The 16,958-nt window shown below is 42.1% G+C and overlaps 1 protein-coding gene across 1 annotated transcript in view; it reads left to right on the top strand.

Moving 5' to 3' along the window:
* The window catches only part of Samd3 (sterile alpha motif domain containing 3), a 47,467-nt gene that overhangs the window by 13,066 nt on the left and 17,443 nt on the right, over nt 1-16,958 (top strand). Inside the window, exons 5-7 of the mRNA NM_001172116.2 lie at nt 9,403-9,588; nt 10,492-10,576; nt 16,006-16,173. Of these exons, the coding sequence (NP_001165587.1) occupies nt 9,403-9,588; nt 10,492-10,576; nt 16,006-16,173 (439 nt within the window). The remainder of the gene's footprint in view (nt 1-9,402; nt 9,589-10,491; nt 10,577-16,005; nt 16,174-16,958) is intronic.

The raw sequence follows: 16,958 nt of genomic DNA, 5'->3' as shown, positions 1-16,958 counted from the left end.
AAACAGTAGTTTTCAACCTTCCTAATGCTGCAACCCTTTAATACAGTTCCTCATGTTGTAGCGACCGGTAACCATAAAATTATTTTCATTGTTACTTCATAACTGTAATTTTGCTACAGTTATGGACTGTAATGTAAATATCTATGCTTTCCAATGGTCTTAGGTGACCTCTGTGAAAGGGTCATTGGAGAACCCAAGGCATCACCACCCACAGGTTGAGAACTGCTGCTTTAGCAGGACTATTTAGCCACTGTCCAGTGACATCCAGACCATCTATTTTCAGTTTTCTGTAAACTGTACCTTCTCTGTAATTCTTGAACTGCTTACAAAAGTAGACAATGACCTTGGTTTATTAAAGTCTATATTCCTTCCTCAGGAATAACACAGAGATAGTGACCACATCCTTTTATTTTATAAACAGAATTTTTCTTAGCCTCTGGCACCTGAAAATCCAATCAAACTTTCAAAACTGAGCTAATGAATGTGAAAGAAAAGCAATAAACTTTTGGGAGATATGATATATGTTTGAATAGCAAGAATTTGTTATTTTTAGACCTTTTGAAGTAATCGACACCAAATATGCTGATCTTTCAAACAACTTCTATGCTTATTTCTATTGACTTATCACAGGCAATAAATTGGAGGGTATTTTCCCACTGGACTTTCATGAAGCCAACTGCTTTCAAGAGGTAGGAACAGGCAAGTGTTGATTTGAGGGCTCACTTCCCTTCCACTTGCCTCCCCAAAATGATTTCTGTAACTACCTGGAATGGAAACACCACATGGTATCCATGAGGATTCAGTGGGGTTATAGCTAAGCGCCTGGCACTTGCCACCAGATCCCATGGAGGCACCTGAGATTCTTGGGGATACTCCCCAGGTTTCCCCCAAAAGGACCTTGTGTTTTCCACAGAGACTATCTGGACACGAAAAGGAAAAAGTAGATCTCGAGAGGCTTCCGACTCACCTGACCTTGGTTCTGGGAAGGTCTGTGGTTGTAGTTAAATAAGATATGTGTTCCAGGGGATTGAACACCACGGTGCTCTGATGCAGAGGACTTCTTGTGGGTGACAGGTGTTTGATTCTGTGCTTGTTACTCAGTGGTTTAAATGCCTTTCTAGATGCATGGACCATTGGAGGATATCGGCATCATGTGCTAGTGATGTTCTGGGAATGGTTTCTTCTGAGGAGCGAAGTTCTTTTTTAATCTACCCCAACTGTTGGTTTCTCTTGCAGTGCCCAATAAGGCTGGGGATTGGATAAACTGGGGTTTCCTACATGTTGCTTTAAAGACTTTCCACTCTAACTTTAGAGACTCGAGCAAAGGCTCTGCTTCTGCCTTGGGGCATAATTAAAAGTTAGTCATGGTTTCATGCATATTTAGGGATTGTTTTAATGACTTTTCTCGTGGTCTGGCTACTGCTGTGAGATGGAGTAGAATGAGCTTCTGTCTCTACGCTGCCAAGAAAATATCAATGGACCCTCATGGGTATTTCAGACAAGAGACAGCCACACAGCTGTGTGTGCATTCTCCCCCAGATTGTAATAAGAGCAAGATCAATAGAGCATTGCAACCTGATTAGAGTTCTTTAGTACAGGTTCTGATCAGATGTGCAATGCTGGTGGATGAAACCAGGGCCTCACACATGCTATGAGAACACTACCATTGTGCCATGTCTCAGTCTCGTTATTAGCCTTCTCAGTTCCTGTATGCTTCTGTCCTTTGCTCTGCAGGCCAAGACCTATGGGAGGTGAGTACCAGAGACCAGACATCTCTTTGTAGTGGCAACAAATGTTCACTATTTAAGGGAAAAAGGACTTTATTCACTTTCTGTGGTTTTTTCTTCATTTGGTCAAATCTGTGTGACTAGACTAGCAAACTGAAAAGGCTTGCAGGAGACCTTGTCTTGAGGGTAGGTCTCGAGACCCTCCACCATACCTAGTGGTTCACACACAGTTCCACAAGGCAGATGACCTGAGAGAGGGGTAAATGTAGGTATTATATTAGCATGGTAACCCTGAGATGGCAGTGTTGGTAAGTCTGGGTACCAGGGACAAGCAAATAATTAAAAGCTTAGTTTTGAAGCCTGGCTTTGTCATTTCACAACTGAGTGAGATGTTCTCCAGAATAAGTGGGCCTGTACATGTCTGTAAAATGGTAAATAGTATGTTATATGAAAAAAATTCTTAGGACCTGGCACACAGTTGGCATTCATAAGTTTCAAGTATCATTTGTATTAACTAGCAAGCAGTGGGTCTGATAAGATTCAAAAGATTCTGGTCTCAGCTCTCCCAGGCTGTAGTCCCAGGTAGAAGAGCAAGATTCTACCAGGATGCTTGGGTAGCCAGGACTCCTGGGACCCAGGATCTAGAACAGAAGAGGCATCTTACATCGGAAGGTCTGAGAGTTGTGATAGAAACAGGACAAGGAGTCCTGTGGGCCAAAGAGAGGAAGAGAGAAGCTTCTAGACTTTATAGACAGATCTTGATAACATTGCAAGGGCATCAGAGAGCACTCAGATGGTACACTGCCATATCTAGCTAATGAATTTCAGGTCAGTGGGACAACAGAATCTCTGAATGGATCCATAGGCTCTCGTACCCAAAGATCTTTGTTTGAGGCCTATCCCAGACCTATTACCAGGGAGTAGGGATCTAGTGTTCCATGGTGAGAAACTTCCAGTGTAAAAATCATATAACAATGACTTTGAGGGAGCCTGAAGATAAACCTATAATTCTTTGTCGAATATCTGCTGTTTCCATAAAATAGAAAACACTTAAGACTGCTGACCTAAGTTAGGATTAAACCGTCAGTCATCCCTCCAATGTTTTTCCGAATGCTTGTTGCATGCCAGCTATTGTTGGAAGCATTAAAGAAGCAGTAGGAAGTGACGTCTGCTTCAGTGACTTCATATCCTGCTGGGCCTCGTAGTAAGCTACAGGCTAACAGGAGCCACACAGAGAGGCCCTGCTCCAACTCCATTTCGAAACTAAGAATAAATAAATTGACAAATAGACAAATGGTAGCTAATTCGTAGCCAATGTGAATAACTACAGCCTGAGCGTAAATCCAGGTTACTCTGGGTGACAATGCCTGCTGCGGAAGATGTTATGGAAATTTTAATAACAGAACAAAGAAAAACAGCTAGGTGGGCTATAGCAGAGCAAGATAATCTCATCTGTAGGCTCTAGGTGTCATGACAGTCTTGTCTTCAGGGCTGTTGGAAGCCAGTGGTCTGCTAAGTTTAATAATACATTCCAAAGCTCTTACTTAATAGTCACAAAGGTGTTGAGGCAGAAGGAGAAGTTTATAACAAATGACTGAAGGAGACTTATCTAAGAAAGGTGGGCTCCAGGTCTGCAATACTCAGTCTCAACCCATAACCATGAAGTTCTAGTCACTTAGTGGTCTAGTCCTTGTGGTTTTCAACAGGCATGAAGGCTCTTCAAAGAAAATGAAATTTCGAATCAGAGAGACTATGGGATCCAGACATTCTGTTCAGTCCCTGGGGAGCATGAACTTTGACTCCCTTCCCATCTGGGAAGCAGTATTTGTGCTGCCTCTGGTGCTGGTGACACTTCTTGTCATGGACATTCATTGAATTACTAGTCAATGGCTCCCTTGCCGAGTGTAGACTGCTCTAATATAGTAGAAACATGCTTTTTGAAAGATGTGTATTTTGTGTATTTAGCCTCAAGTTTGTATAAGACTATCAGTACTGGCAGGGTTTTGATTTTGGTTTTGTTTGCTTGTTTTGAAGCAGGGCCTCATGTGGCCCAGGCTAATCTCAAACTTGCTCTGCAGGGAAGGATACCCTTAATCCCTCTACCTTTGTCTCCCAATTTCTGAGCTTACAGGTTTGCAAAATCCTGCCCAGCTTCTATATCATTTTATGACATTTCTTTCCTTCGCAGATTCCTAAATCTTTCTGGGGCATTGCTATCCCAAACCATTCCACTCAGTGACAGCAGCATGTTACGGCAGCCCCTGGCCACAAAGACCTGGCTTTGAACCTAGTGGTTCACCTGCACACAGGGAAAAGGATGTTAAATATGTACAATTGCTTTACTTTCATTCTTACATTTGAGCCAATAATGAGGAGAGAGACAGAGGTCTCTCCTTTTCCACAGCAATATTTATAGAAAGAATGGGATCACACACACACACACACACACACACACACACACACACACACACACACACACATACACACACACACACACACACACACACACACACACACAGGATTTAGCTTAGTTGTGAGTCCCTGTGAAATGAACTGGGAGGTCACAAAAATCGCAATTTTTACTTTTCAGACTCTTGTTACAACTTCTTACAACCCAGGGGCCTGGCCTTCAGTGATGGGGGCTTTCTTGGCTCTCAGGGCAATATTCCCTGTGGAGCTAGAAAAGCAAAGCATGATTTTAAAAACCCTAATTTGCAAGGAGTTCTGTTACACAATGCACAATACACAATCAAGATAGGAAAGAAGAATTGCAAGTACACTGGGTTGGTTCTAGAGCAGGCAGAGTTGTTAGTTGAGCTGAAGAAGCACACAGTAGGGCTACCAGAGTGGAGATGAGCATCTACCTGAGGAAAGGGTTAAACTAAGCTCAGAAGAGTGAGTGGGAGTTATTGCTAAATAGACAAATTAGCATCTCTTCCCTTCACCCTAAAGTGAGGCATTCCAGGTTTTTTTTTTTAAATAAGGTTCATACCTTGCTATTTTGAAAGCAGATCTCTGCTGATAGATACTTGAAGTTATACGATCCAGGCCCAGATTAATGTGGGAGCATAAACCACGAGAAGTAGATGATACAAGAGATACAATGTAGGAGATTTTCATGACAGCTGAAGATGAGAGATGAAAGATGTCAAGGCTCTACTTTCTAAGAGGAAGGCATATGGCAAAAGCAACAAGAAAATCAGAGGTTGAGTTAGCCACAGCAGTTATCACAGACTGAGGAGCTTACATAACACACATTCATTCTGATTTTAGGGTCTCAGATTTAAGTTCATAGTGGTGACCAGTTCATTCTCTGATAAGAACCAATTCATACCCTATGGATGGCCACTGTACTAGCTAGTTTCATGTCAACTTGACACAAGCTGTAGTCATGTGGGAGGAGGGAGCCTCCATTGAGAAAATGCCTCCAGAAGATCAGGCTGTATGTAGACAAGCCTGGAGAGCACTTTTAAAATCAGTGATTGGTGTTGAAGAGCCTAGTTCATTTCAGATAATGTTACCTTCAGCTGATGAATCTGGATTCTACTAGGGAACAGGCTGAGCAAGCCATGAGGAGCAAGCCAGTAAGCAGCACCCCTCCATGGTCTCTGCATCAATTCCTGCCTCCAGATTACTGCCCTGTTTGAGTTCCTGCCCTGGCTTTTCTCCATGGACTGATTCTATACATGTCAGCCAAATAAAACCCTTGGCTCTCCAAGCTGCTTTTGGTTATAGCTTCATCACAGCAATGATAACCTTATCTAAGAGATCCACCTTCTCTCTACTTCCTGAGAAAGAAGATGTACTTCTAGAGTCTCTTCATAAAAGAATAATTCATCTCACTCAACCTCTTGGACCTCACGTAGCTCAATATACTTGCACAGAACCTGACCCCAAACACAGTCATGTCACATAAAGGTTTGGGGTTCAGTATATGAAATCTGGGGAGAAGGAAATTCTATGATCAGAGCCCAGATTAATGTGGGCTTTAATCTAAGACAAGAGTCTGGTTCTTTTTTTTTTTTTAAGATGATAAATTATTTCAAATGTGTGGAATGAGAGGTGAAATTCTTGACAATATGAGGTAGAACATAGAAAAGAGAATATTGGGGACGGACAAACGCTCAGCAGTTAACAGCACTTGCTGCTGTTCCAGAGGACCCCTGTCAGCTCCCCAGTTCCTCCACTGAGCACTTCACAATTTGTAATTCCAGCTCTAGAGAATCTGAAAGCTCTTGGGAATCCATACACACATGGGGCATGGATACACATATACACATAAATAAAAATAAATCGTCAAAAAGGGAGACTTGGTGACAGGAACGTTCTCGAAACCAGGACTGAGAGGAGGTGAATCGAGTTTGAAGAAAGGCATCTCGAGGCTGCCTGGAGGCACTGCTTGGAGTTTAAGTGGGGAACTGGATCAAACTTTTCCCATGCACTTTTCTCATTCTTTTAACAAAAACATCATACATCAACCTTGCTAAGGGATGTGTCTGCCCTCCTCAAAGAGTCCCTGTCGGGACGTAACAGCTAGGTGTCTTCTACTCTCTAGGACGTTTTCTGTGAAGGTTTTTCCCAACAGGCTGATACTCCATTGAGCCTGTTCTTCACAAAAATAGCATTGCTACCCGACGTGACCCCACTAACTACAGTACGTACTCTGCTCTTGGGAAGAGGTGAATGATTTTCCATTCTTCTTACACTAGACAAAGTTAGAAAAGCCAATGAGCCTTTTTTTTAAAAAAAGATATTTATTTATTATATGTGAGTACACTGTAGCTGTCCTTAGACACATCAAAAAAAGCATCAGATCTCATTACAGATGGTTGTGAGCCAACATGTGGTTGCTGGGATTTGAACTCAGGACCTCTGGGTGAACAGTCAGTGCTCCTAACCATTAAGCCATCTCTCCAGCCCGCCAATGCACCTTTTATGAGAACTCTTATCCCATCACTTAAAAAAAATTAATGCAAATTTAAAAATATAATGTTTCAGTTGGGCAGGTGAAATAACTAATAAGAACTAGGGATGGCGGTTAGGTCAATCTGCTTGACTCAATAGTTCCACAGTGTGTAAATATTCTATGTGCATACCACAGAATCACTTTGATCTTAAAAGTATATACTGCGATTATTATTTGTCAGTATCCGAAGTAAATTTAAAACTGTAATAATGATACCATCCTTTGTCAAATTGCTGGCTTTATTGTAAATTTTATTATGGACATATATTTTTAAGCTGTATGAACTGAGTAGTGTTAGTAAGCAGTATGCTCTCAGACTGGGGGTCACATTAAGGTATTTTAAATGGCTTGGGGGGTATTTTATACCCAGGATAGAAAACTGAGCTATTGGTTTGGTGAGAAGCTTGTCAGAAAGTCCAAAGTTGGGAGTCAGAAGAGAAATATTAGTGTCCTTTACTGGGAGTCAGTTCGACTCCTATACCTAGTCTAGTACAACCTGCGGGTGCTATGCCAAACTCTAGCTTGGTATAAGTACTGGGAATAATTTTAACATCACAGCACAGATCTTTTTAATACAATGCAAATATAATTTTATAGATGGGAAATAGCTTAGCTACAGTTATCTGCTTCCCATTATGAATATATTTAAGTTTTGAGCACCCCCTTTCTTTCATAATAGTCATCTTATCTTGTATTCGTTTGCATTGCCTAGATTATATTCACACCAATAATGTGTCTCTTGAATGGAAAGAAAAGAAAATTTTTGGTGCCTTTGATTTACCCTAATCTGTCTAGTTGGAACACGAGGGACTATTTTCTTGAGTGGATCCTGTATGGATCCATGTGGTTTCTGGGAATTGAACTCAGGACCGCTGGAATAGCAGCCAGTGCTCTTAACTGCTGAGCCATCTCTCCAGCCCTACATTCTGAATATTTGCTAGAATAATGAGGACAAGGGAACAAGAAATATATAGAAAAAAAAAAAACCTGGTGCTACAAAATTTGTACTAAGTTCTATTTGATACCGTTGGAATATTGAAGTAATTGTTGATGGAATGAAATGAGTGAGGGTGACAGCAATATTAGAAGGTCACGGGAGTTTGTGTCTGTGTTTGTTACTAACAATTTACTGGAGAGAGCTGTGGATGTGGAGCTGCATGGAAGCCTCCTTACCTCACCGCCCTTCTAAGACAGTGGGGGCAGCATAAGGATTGGTCTTCAACTCTTGTCTGTACACCCTCTATCCCTGTGTCTGTATGTAAGAGACAATGAATGTGGCCATGGAAGAATCAATGTCCTGGGAAGAGAGAGGGGTAGTATAAGGGCAGCTGGCAAGGGAAACTTCCCATACATGTTGGCAGAGTGGGTGAGTGCAATGAGAGAGAAACACACTGAGAAATAATTTGAGCGGAATTGATGTCTGAAAGTTGCCTGTTGCTATATTGAGTCCAGTATGAAATTACTGGTATGCTTACTGTAGCCAGAACATTTTTCTCCATGGGTACAGAGAATGCCACAGGGAGGAGATGGGAGGGAGCTTACCATAAAAAGAGACAAAAAAAGCTTTCCCCTGCTTCCCCCATCCCTACCTTCTATACACATGCAGTCTGGTAAAGCGTGGCTTACAATGCTAAAAGAAGCTTGGCTTCTGAAAGTGACTTTGAGTTTTGTTTGAGCGACTAAATTCAACCATACCCAGAGAACTAACCTACTAGTTAGTAGAATTAACCTACAGAGACTAGCATAAGAATCTCTCTGTTAGGGGGAGGGGGTATGGGATGGAGGTTGACGAAGGGAAAACTGAGAAGGAGGATAACATTTGAAATGTAAATAAGTAAGATAACCAATAAAAGAGAAAAAAGAATGTCTCTGCTGTCCTGTACTCTCCTTGCCACTGTCCCTCACCTCCACCCATTTAATCCTGTTTGTGACCTAGGTTGACAGCTGCTGACTGCCTTTGATTAGTGGTAGTTTCCAAATGATATGTTGGAGCCTTCTTTGCATTTGCATACGTAAGAATCAACCTCTGATTTAAGGTCTCAGTGTGGTTCTGAAGCTCGGTTTTATAAACAGTCTTATCGATGCTTAACTCACATGGCATTAAAAATCCACCAAATTTAAGGGTACAGCCAGCTAATTTTAGTAAATGTTTAGCAGATTTTAATCAGCCACTATCACATTCCATTTGGCTGCCCGCAGCCTTTCCCAGAAAATGACTGATGTAACATTATAGCTTCCTGTCCTCTTGTGTAATATCCTCCTATGGAGTAAATACCCCAAATTTTATTTTAGCGTAGAGACCAGCTTTCCCACACTGAAATAGCCAAGGACCGACTGAATCAGGTGCATCGTGTATTTTGCTCCAAATAGCAGCAGCGTAGATGAGATTTTTCTTAACTAGGAACTAAGACTAAAGTACTTGGCTTCACTTGCTCGGCAGAATTGCAGTTTATCTCTCTGTCTGTCAAGTATTTCGTTCAATTTCTAGCGACGCATTACAACTTGGCTCTTCAAGATATATGGAGTAATATTCTCCAACATCAGGCTTAATTTTAAAAACCTATGTGATTATGATATTTCTTCTAGGATGAGAAGTATTTACATGGTCTAGGTAGGCGTTAGAGAAGTGGTTTAAGCAGAGCACGGGGAAATAATGTATTACATGTAGATTTGAAACAGAATTTCACTCTTTGTGTTTTTATTCCACAGAAGAAATGTGAAACATGTTCTAGCAAGGCATAAAGCATTGCACTGGACCAAGTCCTACGTCTTACCGGAGTTCCCCTATGATGTCAAGTGCGTGCTGGCAGAGCAGAAGCGCCCCGACCACAGCATGCGGATAAGGATCATTGAGTTTCTCCAGGCAGACATGACTAAGTACCTGGAAGGCTCACTGTGAGTAACAGTGAGGAGGGAGCTGTGCTCAACAAACAGTAGAATTTGTTGGGAACCAAGTTTCCTTGACTTATGGGAGACATAGCGAATGGAAGTTCAGTATGTGCAGATTTAGGAGAGGGACTGGGGTTATTGTCTCAGTTGGTTAAATATTTGCTGCATAGCCCCAAAACCCATATTCAGACATGACTGTACATGCTTGTAAATATTGCTCTGGGAGGAATAGACATGTAGCTGCCTGGTACTCACTGGCCAGCCAGCCTTGTCTAACTTGGCCCAAGACCCAGTGAGAGACCCTGTCTCAACAAACAAGGTGGACCATGCAGGGGAGCAATGTTAACTTAAGGCCTCTATATCTGCATATAGAAACACACACATAAATACAGCCTCTGTGCACACACATGCCCCCACACATATACACACACAGGAGAGAGAATGCACACTAACACATACACAGTCACAACACACTCTAACACACATAAATACACATCATACATACACACACTAACACACATACACCACACATACACACAAACACACAGACACACAGACACACACCACACACACACATGGGAGAGAGAATGCACACTAACATATACATAGACATAACATCACAACATACACTAACACACATACACCCACACACACACACACACACATGCACACATACACCCTCCACACACACAGGGAGAGAGAACACACACTAACACATAACACATACAGACAAATACACATACATACATACACACACACTCCACACATACACACACATCACACACATTACACAGACACACATGGAGAGAGAGTCAGGGACACTATGGTAAGAGAAAGCTTAGAAACCTGTGTGTGCTTTAACTGGGGGCTGCTGGAAATGAACTCCGTCTTATCTGTTGCGGTAAATAGGTACCCCACCACCCAGCAGTACAACGATGTGGTCAATGCTCTGCTGCAGGCTCACCCTTTCCTGGATGAGGACGGCTGTGGCTTTGTAAGTGACTATGTGGGCCCACCATCCCGTTCATCTCAATCCATTTGAGATAAGAGTTTTCCATTTTCCTCTCTGACTCTAATATCTTCATTTTCTTAATTTTTCTTTTATCTTTAAGGTTATAATTATATCATTTATTCCTTCCTTCCCTCAAAACCTTTTCATATACTCCTTAAACTTTCAGATTCATGGCCTCGTTTTTATTGTTCCACATTCATATTTATATATGAATATATGTTCCTAAATATGACTGCTCAGTCTGTCCACTGCTCTCATGTATATGCTTTGGTGGCTGTCCACTTGGTATTGAATAACCAACTGCTGGTCTTTTTCCTGGGAAAGATGATTTCTCCCACTCACAGAATTTCTTAGCTTATAAAGAACTACACAAAGCTTAGTTCTTTGTGTAGAATTGAATCTGTTTCTCTCTCTCTCTCTCTCTCTCTCTCTCTCTCTCTCTGTGTGTGTGTGTGTGTGTGTGTGTGTGTTTATGTATCTGTATCTCTCTGACTGTCCTTCTGTCCATCTGTTTGTCTCTGTCTCTGTGTCTCTATCTCTGTGTCTATGTCTCTGTGTCTCTCTGCCTGTCTGTCTGTCTGTCCATCTGTCTGTCTGTCTCCGTCTCTCTCTCTCTCTCTCTCTCTCTCTCTCTCTCTCTCTCTCTCTCTCTCAGCTTCCACATGCACCTTCCTTTTTTTTTTCTTAGCACTCTCTTCTCTCTTGCCTTCGGCTGTGAGTTGCCATCTTTCTGTCCCTCTCCTAAAGCCATCTGAGAGCTCCTGTGTGACTGAAAGTGCCCAGAAGGAGAACACGGCTGCATCAGAGTGGTAGATGATGGATAGTTATTTGCTTTCTGATCTAATCATAGGAAAATTTTCTTGAAGCTCTTGAAGGCCTTGTCCTCCTCCTCCTCCTCCTCTTCCTCCTCCTCCTCCTCTTCCTCCTCCTCCTCCTCCTCTCTCTTCCTCCTCCTCTTTCTCTTCCTCCATTTCATGCTGTTTGGATTAGGTAGACTGTAAAGATGCTCTACAAAACAGTTTCCTGGTGTTTCTCCTTCAGGAGCCCCAGAGATTCTGAGTTAAATAATGTGAAGACAGATCCTGACACCAAGGCTTTCAAAAGGTTCCAGAGTCTGTAATGGAGAGCAGGGGTTGACCCTTGCTCAAGCATGGGCATACAACAGACATTAGCATTTGTCAGGCTGGGACAGGAGGACCAAGAGCCTGGTGCCGTGTCAGGCAAAACAAGAGGGACATCTTCATGTGTTCCTTGTAACAAAGGAAATGGGCCAATGTTATTACACTATGCACTTAAAAAGCACTAAAATTGTAACAAAGAGTTGAATGTTCATGACAGGAAAGTATGATGTAAGAAACAACCATGAGAAACTGTAGTTCTGTGGACCTGAAGATATATTGCTACTCCTGTCTTTACTGCCAAACCCACTTTGGTAAATGTGGTTAACATGATACAGATCCGGTATCTCACTATCTCAACTATATACAGGCAAGGAGCTTCCCCCTCCCCCATCATTCTCTCCTTTTTTTCCTCTTCTTTCCTCTTCCCTTTCTATCTATCACTTTCCCATTTCCAGGTAAAGGCTTAATATAGATAAACAAGATCGGAAGATTTGGAATGACAGAAGGCCTTAATGTCTCTCGTTTACCTCCCCCCTAGCCCCCCCCCAAACTCAGAAAAGATGTGGCATCACATATCTGGAAACAACAACTACTCTTGCTCACTAAGGATGCCACCATATTTTAAAAAATTGTGTTTCTGAATGTACAGTGTGCTATAAAATGACCCAATTTTTCCCTTACTAAAACTAAAATAGTGTAACCAAGAAACAACAAAAATCTAGGGTTCTGTTATCTCCAGTCATAGCATCATGGGTAATAAATACTGACCCTCAGTGCTTCTTCTATATCAAGATACAATATAACATTGGCCTTCTGATCAGAGCCCTGGTGTACAGCATTTCAGGCAGGTCTCTATCTCTGTAAACCCCACATCCTCAGTTTCAGCCTCTGACACTGTGCTGTGTAGTCAGGAGCGAGGTGGTGCGTTTGTAGTGAACGTGAACAGATTGCTTTCGTGTCATCGTTCCCCATGTGAGATGAGTCTTACCTGACACATTGTTTCATATATTCCAGGGAGCATAAAGATACTTGAAAATAAATAAAGGAGAGTCTTTCCAGTGAGTCTTACACATATAAGCAAATTAACAGCTGTGTTTTTAAATTCTATTCTCTGTTTCTCTACCTGTCTCTCTTCCTCTGTCTGTGTCTCTTCCTCTGTCTGTCTCTCTCTTTGTCTCTTTGTCTCTTTCTCTCTGTGCACTCCTCCCTCCCCCTCCATCGTGTAGGTCCTGAAAATCAAATTCAGGTCATCAGACTTAGCTACTCGTTCCTTCACTTGCTAAGCCATCCAATTACATTTGGAACTACATCTATGGTTATTGGAGTGAGATTCCTTACAAAGTAATGACTAACGGCCCTGTGTGCTTCCGTGGACTCTTGCAAGCATTTAATCTACACATTTTCCCAGATACTATGTAAATATAATAGAGACGTGGAAAATAGCTTAGCAGTTGTAGCCTCGTTTGCACACCTAAGGATATGTGGAGGAGGCTGGTGCATAAATAGATATTTACCCAAACTCTCACCACATCTTTATATAAAGTTATGCTCATGAGAATTGCATGATGTAGAAAATGTCCAAGAACTGTGAGAGAGCAGCCTGTGGGGTGTGTGTGTGTGTGTGTGTGTGTGTGAAAGAGAATGAAGAAGAAAAGGAGTAGAAGAGAGATTTGGTTACTTTTAAAGCTGTTTTTTTTTAAACTGTCTTGAAATTTTTCAGATTTACACAGTGATTTATGTAGGTATTCAAGACCAAGATTTTTCTTCACACAGTTACATTTGGTGCTAGATAACTTCTAGTTCTCTGTGGCTCGAATCCTCATGAGCATCATGGGACAGTGAGCAGGACCCTTGGAGCCCACTAGGTGTGTGTGGCTTCCTGTCCACGCTACCTATAGCAAATGTCTTCAAATATCATGAATTTGGGGAGGAGAAGCAAGGAGCATTCACATACTATTTCAGGTTCATTGGCTGATAAGATTTTGCGGTATTTATCTTCTTCCTGCATGTTGTTTGTGGTACATGATTAGAAACAAGTTTAGAAACAAGTTACTCTAAACTTCTTTTTGCTGTTGTTATTGCTTTCATGGTTAATTTCACCATGTTGAGAACTGAATGCAGAGCCTTGTACACTTTAGGTAGGTTCACTACCGCAGAACCTTACCTTTAGCAAAGACCTTAACATGACAGTTTCCTCTATAGCAAAATTACTATTTTTATGCCCATGAAAATTAATAATAGTTCGCATAGTGTCCCATACACTCCATATTATGCATGGTATTTGATTCTTCTGTTTCTGGATTTTTTTTCTTTCTTTCTAATTTTAGTCTCTTTGTCTCTTTTGCTTTGTTTTGTTTTCCCCAGTTTTTACTCTTTTGGTCAAGTTGTTGTGTTTTTGGTTTTTTCCCCTACATCACGTAAGATGATGCACACACTTTACTTTTCAGATGTCTCCTGAGGATTATATTTGGGTTTGCAACACAAGGCTGCAGACTATGTCATGTCATAAGGAGCACATGATTTCAGAATGATTAAGAAAGCTGCGTCTGTGTGGGACTTCTCACCTCCTTAGCTGGAGACTCTAGGAATGGGCGATGGCTGTGCTCCAGAACGGTTGTTTTCCACTGAATCCACCTACTCATACTGTTATGTGATTAGCTCACAGGGCAAAGCACAGAGCAGGTACTCACAACATAGCAGGTACTCATGTGAGTGAGTAGGCCCATGGACAAGCACACATGATTGATCGACTTGTGTTTGAGAGATGTGTGAGGAAAGGCTGGAGAGTTGTCCATTCCACGATCTCCAAGCAGGTGATGGCTATGGGTGCAGCAGAGCTCCTGTCCCTTCTGAACTGTAGAAAACACAAAGTGATCTGAACTAGGTCATGTCAGGACTGAGGAAAACCACAAGCTATCTACTGGTTTTGTGCTGTCGGTATAAGACAGCAACAGCAGAACATCCAAGCCTGGGGGATATAACAGAGCATCTCTGAGTCACTCATGCCTAGGAACTTAATCAAAGCATAAGGAAGCCCCAGACTGAGCCTGTGGAACGCCTCCATATAACTGGTCAGATGCCAAGATGCTTTAGGAATAACACTTTGTAAGTATCTTCCACAAGTAGCTATTCCCAAGATTCATGCTCTCTCTTCCCCTCCTCACCTCTTCTGGTTTTTAGAGAAAGGATTTCGTTATGTTTCACTGACTGTCCTGGAACTGGCTCTGGAGACCAGGCTGGCCTCAGACTCAGAGATCCACCTGCCTCTGCCTCTCAAGGACTGGGATTAAAGGCATGATCTTATACCACTACCCAGCATCATTAAAAACAGTTTAGGAGTGTTCTCTCTATTTCTGTCTCTCTCTGTCTCTCTCCCTCAACTCAGTCAGCAAAGTGCTTGCTAATAAGCATGAGGACTCCAGTTTGAAAGTCAACACCCACGTAAATAGCATGATAACACATGCATTCTTACCATCTCAGTGCTGAGAAAGAAGGGACAAACAGATCCCTGCAGCAGGCCCAGCCTAATCATTAAGCCCCAGGCCAGTGAGAGACCAAGGTAGGTGGCTTCTTAAAAAAAAAAAACCAAAAAACCCTGATTGACCTCTGGCTTTCATATGCATGTGCACACATAGGATGTGCCCCTGAATAAGCAGCTACACACACAGACACACAGACACACAGACACACAGACACAGACACAGACACAGACACAGACACAGACACACACACACACACACACACACACACACACACACACACACACACATATGCACGTTTGACAGGAAAGATCATGCTGCTCCATTTGGTAGCCGAAGAACCTAGGCTAAAGGAGTTACTTACTGGAAGGTATCTGGTTAGTGCAGAGTAGCTTTAGTACTGGATCTGAATCTTCCCAAGCTAGGCTACAGAGGTTTCTAAAGACCAAGGACTGCTGGGACTTGAGCCATGAGACTAGCGATGGCAATGGCTAGATGCCAAACCTCTGACTAATGTTTTCTTCTTAGTGGCTCTGTACGCTCCCAAGAAGATAAGTACACTGGTTGGGTTGGGTTCTGTTTGGTGTTTGTTGTTTGTTTTTGCTGCTTTGGTTTCTTAGCTCTAATTGAGGGACTACAGTTTGAACACAGAACTGTTGCAAGGATAAATCTAAAGATTGAATCATTGCTTCTATTCTAATACGATGAAAGCTATTTCAACCCTAAGGGTCACATACAAAGATCGTATTGTTCTACAGGACTATACGAAGCCCTTTAAAGACTGATTGGCCTGCTTTATTATTTTATACAGTTTTTATGGAAACGAGCCCTCAAGGATCGCTTTAAATATGTCCGAAGACCCATAGAAGACGATGAACAAGTCATGAGAAATAAGTGTAAATTTGGACACCGAAGAGGCCAGACAAGGAAGTCTCTCGCTGACATAAGATCTAACGAAATTAAAATTGTGCAGATAAAAGTAAACCTGAACCCTAAACACTCCGACAACCTCGGCTGATTAATGACGTGACGATAAATCGTAGCACGAAAGCAAAGCGAGATACCCTTTAAAAGTCGCCAATAAAATCAACGGTTTGCATGTCTGACATAATGTTTCTTAAAGCTTGTCAGTAACCAAGATGTTAGTTAGTATACCTCTCATCACCATGCTCTTCACAATCTTCAAAGAAACTGGGGAAACCTTTTAGGCTCTGGGTTCCTGAACTATCTCTCTTCTTCTCATTCTGTACTGCACTTACAATTCTCTTTTCCTCTTAGTTTTTAGAATGTCTCAAGAGGTCAAACTTGCTTCAGATTCTTATCTATCCAAAAGTGAACTTGAACTGCTGATTCTCCCGCCTTTGCTTCCAAAGTATTGGGATTACAGACCTGCACCATCACACTGTCTTGCACCTCGTGTTGTGATCCTCATATTACTATAGAGAGCTATGATCTTAACATTAATTTAGATTTTTTTAAGTCCTAGAGATTGAACCCAGGGTCTTGTGCATGCCAGGCAATGTTCTACTGAACTGTGCTCCTACACCTAGAACCATTTTAATGCTCACATTAGGTGGTCCGCAGTCCCAAGGGTCTGGAGAGGCAGATATTCACAAGCATGGTTACAGAGATCTATACTGGCTTCCCTCAACTGCTGGTTGAGAAGGCTTCCAACCCCAAGCTGTGAGTAGCTTCAAGCTGAGGACCAGGCAAAGCCTAAAGACTCCTTCTCCACCAAGGAGAGGCCATGTGAGCCTTAACAAG

This window comes from Rattus norvegicus, chromosome 1, assembly GCF_036323735.1.
Source record: "Rattus norvegicus strain BN/NHsdMcwi chromosome 1, GRCr8, whole genome shotgun sequence".
NCBI lineage: Eukaryota > Metazoa > Chordata > Mammalia > Rodentia > Muridae > Rattus > Rattus norvegicus.
This window is presented reverse-complemented; position numbering and strand designations above follow the sequence as displayed.